Here is a 9,826-nt window from a genome sequence, read left to right as displayed (position 1 = left end):
TAATACTTAAAAAAGGTAATAACTTTAAACCCCCTATACTTCACATTTTAGATAAGAGCTTTGACTTCTGTAAATATTAATCACTATCTCCAGAGTAAGCCCCTTATTACACTGAGTTGAAAGAAATCTGAGCCAGCTGAATTGCTCTTCTGAGAGATGCTTCAGGGAGTGTAGTCAAATTTCTGCTTTGCTGAAATATTCAGGTGTGGATGCTACCACTTCAGACTCTGTATTTTGCTTTGCCATGATCATTGATCACACATATGTGCTGAAAAAAAATAGAACACTGAGTGCAAACGCATGGTTGATTACATTATTACTTCATTGTTAAGAAATACTTTGGCTCAGCCAGCCCAGTGATCTTGCAATTATTCTTTCCTTTCCAGAGGTTTGGAAGGGAAATTCTGATTTCACTTTCTAACTACAGCAAGTTTTCCCACTTGGAATTCCAAGCTTTGAGGTCCACCCCTGGGAGTACCACAAGCAGTAAAGGCAAGGTTTGCTCCTTGTTTCCATCCTTACATCTCTGACAAAAGGGATAGGCAACACAGCACTCAGACAACCTGTCTGACCTGTGACTGTTTCACTTTTACTGCAGTCTCTGCACATACTGGGAATGATGGACCTGAGAAGTCCTAGGCTCACAGGAGATGGAAGTGTAGCAAAGGTAATTGCTCTTGGAGGAAAGAGATGCAGAACTGTTCCCAGTGCTGAGCAGGGATCCCCTTGGATTCTCTGAGGTTTTGAAGGAAGTTCTACACCCACTGAAGGGATCCCAAGCATGCCAATAAGGCCCAAAGGAAGAAGCAAATTATGGGGGATTTATGGGAATAAACATGGGAAAAGTAAACCAATGATTTTTTTAAACTATTTTTTTCAATAAGAAACTTACGTTTAGATCTCTGAAATGCTCGTTGTAGTCTAAGGCATAACCTACTACAAATAAGTCTGGAATTTCAAATCCATAATCTGTATTGAGACAAAAAAACCCCCAGACACCATCAACACAAGATCAGTGGCAATTATAAATCCTTAAATTCACGTGCTGATTCTCAACAAGTAAACCACACATGTATGTAGTCAGTTGAGGTTGCATTACTCTTTACTGGAGACATCAAGGTCAGCAGTAGCCCCATAATCAGTTCCCACTCATAGAGTACTTGTGAGAGAAATGTGAATAGCCAGTGGACAGTAGGACAGCTGTGTACAATTATCACTGGCACATGGTGGAAAAAAGCCAAAATCAGAGCTAGAAAATTCTGCTTGCGTTTGGAAGCTCCATTGGTACACGTGTGTGATGACAACTGTCCAGCATCACAGTAATGATGGCAAAATGTACAATTTCAAATCAGAAGTAACTTTCAGGGATCTATGTATTGTTCTTCTGAGAACAGCAAAAACTATTTTGTATATTATGCTACCAAAATACACTTTTCAAACTAAAGCCCTAACTTTCTGAACATTCCTGCACGTGCTTAACAAACCAAAAGCAGCAGTGTAGTTGAATCATACAACTCACACACCTGAAGCTAAGCACAGGCATTGTACCTTTTTCAGTGTGAAGCTCTGTGCAATATCAGCACTATAGAAAACAAGTTAGGTCCTTTCCAAATTGTTCACTAAATAACTTGAGAAAAGGCCAGTCTTACAGACACAAAACTAAGTCTGCATAAAAAATTTTACAGGTGTTCAGGTAAGGAATTTATTCAGTTGTTAAACATCAGGGGTAGTAGACACTTGGAATTGTAAATTTGGTTAATTGAGGAAATGACACAGCACTGTCAGTGATTTACAGATAGATCTCTGATGTTTTATAAAATTCATCACAGTATAAATAAACAAGGATAAAACCTGTTTCATTTTACAGTGCATACAAATTTAAAACTACTCTAATTTTATTGTCTTTTTTTCTATGTTTAACATTAGTGAGTCCAGACAAATATATACCTTAATTTACTGGATTAAATTCTAAATGTTAAAAATACCACTCCATGGTATAAAAAGTTGTACAAGAAAATGTTTGGGTCATAGTTCAGATTACTGGGCTAAAACTGCAGGGCCATGCCCAACATTTAAGGAACTTCTGCTTCATAAAGTTTCCTCTCTCTCCCAAATAAGACCCTTCATTCTGCCTCCTGGGACTCACCTGCCTTCTCTCCTTCTACCTCCTCCCCAGCTCAGCTGACCAGAGCCTTCTTCAGTAGCAAATACTGGTCAATCTCTTCTAGACAGATCTATTCTTTTTGTATTTCTGTTATTATTTGTATATCTGTTATTACATCAGTCATTCTAATAAGTCTAAAATGATAATAGCTTGGTATAGCTCCATTTACACCTTCATCACAGCACACTACAAGGACCAATTATTCAGAGAGAAGTGCTGGTGTGACATGTACAGAACAGCAGTAGGTAGTTTAAATAGCCCAATTTATCCTTTGTTTTTTCGGACTGGGATTTAATTATAATATCTGTGTTTACTCTTTAAACAATACTGCTTTTCCAAAAATAATTAAAAGTGTTATTCTGACATAGAAATGTAAAACTTGTGAATACCTAGGTCACAATAAAACACCTCTCCTGTTCAGGTGGAATCCTGCAGCTCCTCCAAAGAGATGCAATGAGGAAGAAAAAGAAGAAATGGACATTCCCTTTTATACAGTTTGTCATAGACAGAAGATAAAACACTCACCTTTCATGGATTTTCCCTACCCTACAAAGTTAGTACACTGGAGAAAACATCAGGCTGTAAGGAGGGTAGGCTTTCCAAACCACAATTATACAAATCCTTCCATTGCATCCCACAGTCCCACTGACAGCTAATGTTTTACAATGCTTCTAGCAGTCCATAGAATGAGATGAAAGGCAAGTGATAGAGCAGTGGTAACTTCTTCTACTGTCAAGTACAGATCCCTACAAAGTTAGTACACTGGAGAAAACATCAGGCTGTAAGGAGGGTAGGCTTTCCAAACCACAATTATACAAATCCTTCCATTGCATCCCACAGTCCCACTGACAGCTAATGTTTTACAATGCTTCTAGCAGTCCATAGAATGAGATGAAAGGCAAGTGATAGAGCAGTGGTAACTTCTTCTACTGTCAAGTACAGATTTTCACAACAACACTTACAATCTGGTCTGTACCCATCAGGCCGAGATGTTCTTTTCACCAACAAACTATAAGTAAAAACACAATAAACCTCATTTATATCTGGATATTTAACAGAATAACATGCATAAAATTGTTCCCTTTATCAAAAAGATTCTGAGCCATGTCAACCCCTGTTCTGCTCCTCTTCCCGGCAACATCCTGACAGCAGGGAAGAGCTGGGTGTGTTCCCCTTCCAAGTCCATCAGTGCCAGTCTTGGAATGGCTGGAGGGTCATTGCCACTGCAGAACAATACAAAAGCATTTCCTCTCCTTTCCTCCACCCTCCCCTTAGTGACTCAGGCAGCTCCTCTGCACAGCTTCCCATGCAATGCTGCAGCACTGAATGACAGCAGGACCTCGAAATGGGAACCTCCACTCGAAGAGAGGCTGCACTAGACTCATTGATTACTAGGTTTTGTGATTGTTTGACTCACCTTGCCACTTTAATCATTTTTGGCTTGTATTTTTCTATATTATTAAGTAGAACCTTCATGGTCCTTCCGGTCCCAACAATATCCTTACGAAACATGAAAAATAGAGTAAGTAAAACACAAAGGAACGCTGAAAAGAGGAAATCTGGACAATGACTGAGCAGTTCCACCTTCTTATTTCATGGAGATGATTTATTTTTCCCAGTGCATTGTAAGCCATATCCAAAAAAGGTTAAAATTGAGCTTACACTCTTTGAAGCAAGCACTTTCTATTCATGAAATAATCAGTTCAAGGACTGTTCACTTCCTCTTGAAAATAGCTATGTTGTAAGTACATGGGATGTAACATGGTACTAGACATGACTTTACTGGACACTGCGAGGATGCAGGATTAGACTTTTCCTATTATGCTCAAGATCACAGTATGCCAACATCTCTCCATGTCAAGGCTAAATCTGCCCTATTTGTTGTTTTATCAGCCCAGTACAAATGTGGTTTCCCCAGAGCTGGCACACCCAATCTCATCTGAATGAGATTAGCAGGTACCTGGCTCCAAAACTGACCATGACATAGAGAGCAGCTATTGAACCTGAGCTCTGTGGGTGTGGATTTTCCATTAACGACACCTTGTCTATTCTCCCTAGCTGCCTAATGGCATCAAGAGAATTTGCTGTGGACATTTTTAATTTCTCTTACAGCAGTTAGAATGAACAAATATGGAGCTCCTAGCAGCTATTCAGGTAACCAGCCATCTCTGTAACTAATGACTTTTTTCCCTCCTTTGCTAAAAAAAGACATTCTAACACTACACAGTTCCTTCATTACACTGTCTGGCTTACTTCCCACACAAGCAGACTGGGTCTGAAACGTCAGGCAGATCCTGATATGCACTCTAACTGTCCAAGTTGCTTATCTAACATTTTGAAAAGAGAATCACCTACATGAATGATATGAGAATTTGGAGCACCAGCGAGGCGACACATTCTTGTCCTCCACTACTGAACACTGTTAATTGATATCAGCAGCATCTCTGTTCTGAGCTGTCCCTGGGGACACTGCTGGATGCAGAGCTGGATGCAGGAGTCGGAGGGACTTGAGGGAATGACTGACACTCCCAACCAGCCTGTGAACAGCCCTGAAGCTGTAAAGTATGTGCAGGGCTATGCTGCTGTTTCAAAGTCATGCACCTAATAGGTGCAGGGCATCACTGCAGTTGATTCATTGTCCTCCAAGGAACAGAACAACTTGCAGAACAGGAGTTGATGAAAATGTAGAAAGAGCAAAAAAAACGATGCACAAACATAGACTCCTGGGTATCACAAGGCAGAGCACCAATTAGAGTGACAGCAATGTAGTTTGATTCATCATGCAATTGCAAAAAGGCTGAGATGGCATTAAGCAAATCAACCCCTCTCCCTCTTCCCCACCTCCCAGCTAAAGAAGTGTAAACACAAACAGGTTTTAGAAATCAAACACCCAATCACAACCTATGTGACTTGATCCAAGTACAATATGACATAAGCACAAAACTTACCTCCACAATTAGAACATTCTGGAAGAAACAAACAAAAAGGAACACAATTACAGAGTATTCACAAAATAAAAGAAAAAAATGTCTGAAAAAGTGAAATGAAGATAGATAGGTCCATGTGCATATGTACAACACGATAGGCCACATGGAGTTTCCTGTTTCATTTTTGTGCCTTACAAGAGCCAGACATAAAAGCAAAGCCTGCAGTCAGGGGCTACAACTTAATTCAGCTCTGTCTCGATTATCCTCTTTGTCCAAGAGTGGATGCAGCTTTGGAGAATAAAATTAGATGGAAGGAATCCAAATGGGATAAGCTTCACTTCATTCCAGTGTCTCTAGCCGTGTACTCCAGTGTACCCTATAGTTCACTAAAATACTATTTCCAGTGTTAATATGAAGCTACAGCAATAATGTTCTTACTCTGAAATAAATGTTCTTCCGCCCTCCACCCACACCTCAGCAACCTCCCAGAAAAGGATTACAGGCCAAGTTGTACCACCCATTCTCATACTGTGAGGCCCCATTTTCTCTTCAGATACTGCTGCTGAAATCAGTATTATTTGAAGAGGAGTGGTCCAGTCAAGAGCAGTGATGTCAAGCTTTATGACAGCATGATCATGCTGGGCAATTTTTTTGCTGAAAAGGTTCATCACTGCTCCAAGAATCACAATATCTAAGGAGACTTCTGTTCTTCTATTAAAAGCAATAATAAGAAGTAATGTCCTTATCAGAAGAAAAAAATCTATTTATTAGTAGCCATTATCACATGCATGTTCAAAAGGACAGACTCTTATAATCTTACAATCTTACATTAAGATCGACGGAGGTGAAACCTGCAGTAGCAAGAGGAAAGTTATTTCACAAATATCTTTACCTATCTGTTTATCTATCCACATTACATTCGTGTGCACACTCTATGTCCCGCAAAACCTCAAGACATAGTTTCGTATCCACGCGGCATTCACCAGACTAGTTTACATTGCACTTCCTTTCTATCAGGCTTGTTGGCTTTGCTACATACATGAAGTGGAGGTTGTCTGACTTCCTTTTCTATCACAGAATCCCCATGCTGAGAGTTCTGAGAAAGGCTCAAAGACCATGGAGAAGGAGTGTGTGAAGGGAGCACGCTCATAACCAGCACACCTTTGACAGTTTCATTCACTGAGATGTAAATAATTTTTAATCTTCAAAACAGAAATTATTAATATAGATTTTCCATATTTATATTCATACTGAAGCTCCTCCTAACAGTCCCAGTGCTTGGTAGGGAGATGTTGCACGCTTCATGCATCAGCCACTGCAGAAACATGTTGCCACACACTGTATTATGCCTGGATGCTTCTGAAATGGCAAAACACTTGGTAAAGGTGTGGAGGGAACTCCCAGCAGTAGCTGAGCAGATGTCAGCAATGGAGATATCACTCAAGAAAGCCACTAATTTAGACTGAGCTCTGGTGGAATGTATATTAATCCTGGAGGGTGGCTCCTTTTGGGTGTTTTCATAACAGGTTTCACTAGTGGTTATCCTGCTCGGCACTCCTGACTTTCAACCTCTCAGCTGCTGACACAAACAACTCTGGATCTGAAACACCTAGTCCTGTGGAGGTAAAAAGTCAAAGGCCTCTTAACAACAAAAGTCCAAAGATGCTCTGTCTCTGGATACTTCTTCCTTCAAGAAAGAATGGAATTATGTCAGTCATCTAGATAAGATGAAGAGACTAAAATCATGCTGAGGAGAAGCTTATGACAGATGTGTAGGAATACATTTTCTTGAAGCAAGCTATTTGGATCCAAAAATGGTTTGGCTCTCATCTGGTTTCCTGGATGAAGTCATAACTAGGAAAAACACTTCCAAAGACTAGCTCAGGACACCTGGGTCTGAGGCGTAAGTAAATCACTTGATTCAGTCAGTGGACACCTGACGATTAGGTGCAGGAGTAATGGTTTAACCACTCCCAAGGAACTTGCACAGCTGGTGATATAAGTAAATATTTATATGTTTATACATACACAGACACAGACACACACACATATATATATGATCTAGGGAGAGAGCAGAAGAGTTGACAAGGAAAGAACCTCACCAGAAGTGAAGATGGAAATTAACTCCTCTAGTACCAGCAAGCAGTCCAGGATGACTGTGAGTAGCAGGAGTAGGAGAGGCTAACCTGCCTTCAGCCTGACATCCTGATCCATTCTACCAGTCTGTGCCTCTCTTGCTGCTCTTCATACTGCTGACAAGAACTTTCCTCCCAAAGGAAAAGCACAGACCTTCTAGTGACAAGGTCTATCCACGAGCTATGGCATGAGATGCAACATAGCAAATCTGACGTGGCAGAGGGCTGCAGAGTCCTGCACTAGCAGGCTGTGTCAGACAAAGACTCCTCACTCCTGGAGCAAAGGAGACCCATGAGCTGAGGGGCAGTAACAGAGCTGCCAGTGCAGGGGTCTCAGCAGCCAGAGCACAGCCCACAGAGCCCAGCGAGGTGAACAGGCAGAACTGAGACTCGTTCAGCCAAGTGTTCATATCTTCAGGTGAGTTCATGGGGACAAAGCAGATCTGAGGTGAAGCTGGGATGTCAATCCACAGGTTGGGATCACATCCAGTGAGAGTAACCATGATCAAACACAGCCCACCAATCTCCAGGAAGGTCCATAGTGATGAGAGAGGTTCAATGAAGTCAGTCTATGAGCCAGGGTCTGGATCAACATCTGCAGTAACGTGCAGTCATGGCTGTGGCTGAGCTGAAGGTTGGTACCCATACAGTACAGCTCAGGCATGGACTACAAGCCCAGGGCTGAGCTGAGCAGAGACTCCTGTGCCCACAGTCGTAGATAGGGGTCCCAAGGGACACAGGTCATGGCCATTAAGGCCTGTCTGTGCACACAAGGTTATGACACATTGAGAGAAAAACACAGTTCTGGGACATTTCATTGTTAGACAAATAGGTTTCTATGCTACCACAGCTGTTTCAGCTATTCTATCCAGACCAGCAACAAGGATTCTTGCTTGCTTGTAAGTGGAAATCACAAAATTGGACAGAATGAGTGAACAGCAGTCTCCCTGGCCATGGAATTGGGATTAGCCAATAGGGAGGAGAAGACCTTACTATTTAATTTGTGAGAAAAATATCACAGACATTAATAGAAAATGGGGCTGAAGAGACCATGAGAGGTCACCAAGACTATTCTATTGACCCAAAAAATCAACTTTAAACTATCCCTCAGAGATATCTGATTTACCTGTTCTAGAACATGATGACGACTTCAGAACTTTCCCAGGCAATGCCTCTCAATGCCTCATTATCTGAGAGCAAAACTGCAGTTAGAAAACTGTTGGTCTGTTTTGCAGTGGACATAGAAAAAAGCTTTTTCTTCTATATTTGAAGAAAGATATATTTCCTCAGTTTCCTCTTCTTCAGATTAAACAACCTCTATTTATTCGACATTTTCTCACAAGTTATATTTCCTAGCTTTCTGATCACTCTTTTGTTCTCCTCTGGAAACTGTCCTGTTGGTCAGAATCCTTCTCTAGTTGTGGTGTTCCAAACCAAAGAGAAGTCTTTTTCCAGTGTTGAGAAGAATAAAAGAACTACTCTTTATGTGCTTTACAAATAATCCTCCTTTCTATATATTCCAATACACCAGTTGTATCCTTTATAAAGATACACTGGTGTTCATGTGCAACTTGTGACCCACCAATTGTCTCCCCTTCAAAACTGTTGCTGAGTCAGTCCTACCTCAAGTGCATTTATGCAAAAGATTACTTTTATATAAACACAGAAGTTGGTATTCATCTTTACTGTCATTACATGTCATTCTCTGGACCAAATTCTTTAAAAACATTCTTAAGATCATAATACTACCTTGTAGTATTTTTCCAGGTAGTATAACTAGCATTAAATGCTAGTCTTTTTTTATCTTTTCAGTCATGAATTAAATATTGTATAGTCCCTGGAGAGCCTGCTTTAATGCACCTAGTCTGACAGTGAAGCATAATTAACTGTTTCTGGAGAACAGCTTTCCAACCAGTTATACATCCATCTAATAGAAATTTAATCTTGTCTACGTTTCCTTATCACAAATTACTCACATGAAGGAAAGAGGATTAACATGGATCCAGACATGCCTGAAGGGTTTGTCTGGCCACAAGAGTGATAGTCACCCACACATGACTTCAGCTGAAGTGTAAGATCTGGTCCTTATTGACTAACTTGGGAAGGAAGGATATTGGTGGCCCCCAAAATTGCCTGACCAGCTTTCCATTATTCTTCCCTCTTCTCCTTAGAGTCAAGGAGTTGCAAATTATATACATTGGGAAATTTGGTCCTTTGAAAGTCCCTTTAAGTCGTCTGGACGAGAAAACACAGATTCTGTTTTGTATTATGCACATTCTCATTACTTCCAAAACACTGATGAGGATTTTCTGTGCTATGGAGAAATCACATATGTAAGGACTTTGTAGTGGAAAAACCACTATATAATATTTAGATATGAAAGCATCTTGTAGCTATAAATAAGCAGGCATCCTAACTCTTCAGAGGGATGCTTTAATCTCTGTTTTGATTATGCAGGGCTACTGTGTCTAACTTCATCATACTGTTCAGTCATTAACTGCTGCTTGTGACTGAAGGCATTCAAAGAGGTTTGCCACCCTCTGTTACCAGAAACCATCTCCTACAATACAATGTGATGTGCTGGGAAACTGCCTGTATTG

At 40.6% G+C, this 9,826-nt stretch overlaps 1 protein-coding gene across 1 annotated transcript in view; it reads right to left on the bottom strand.

Annotated features, from left to right (window-relative positions):
• Positions 1-220: 220 nt before the first annotated feature.
• The window catches only part of PRTFDC1 (phosphoribosyl transferase domain containing 1), a 41,520-nt gene continuing 31,914 nt past the window's right edge, over positions 221-9,826 (bottom strand). Inside the window, exons 4-8 of the mRNA XM_009084451.1 lie at positions 5,113-5,130; positions 3,582-3,664; positions 3,127-3,173; positions 893-969; positions 221-268 (exon numbers count right to left, since the gene is read on the bottom strand). Coding sequence (XP_009082699.1) covers positions 221-268; positions 893-969; positions 3,127-3,173; positions 3,582-3,664; positions 5,113-5,130 — 273 coding nt within the window. The remainder of the gene's footprint in view (positions 269-892; positions 970-3,126; positions 3,174-3,581; positions 3,665-5,112; positions 5,131-9,826) is intronic.

This window comes from Acanthisitta chloris, unplaced genomic scaffold (assembly GCF_000695815.1).
Source record: "Acanthisitta chloris isolate BGI_N310 unplaced genomic scaffold, ASM69581v1 scaffold19981, whole genome shotgun sequence".
Lineage (NCBI taxonomy): Eukaryota > Metazoa > Chordata > Aves > Passeriformes > Acanthisittidae > Acanthisitta > Acanthisitta chloris.
This window is presented reverse-complemented; position numbering and strand designations above follow the sequence as displayed.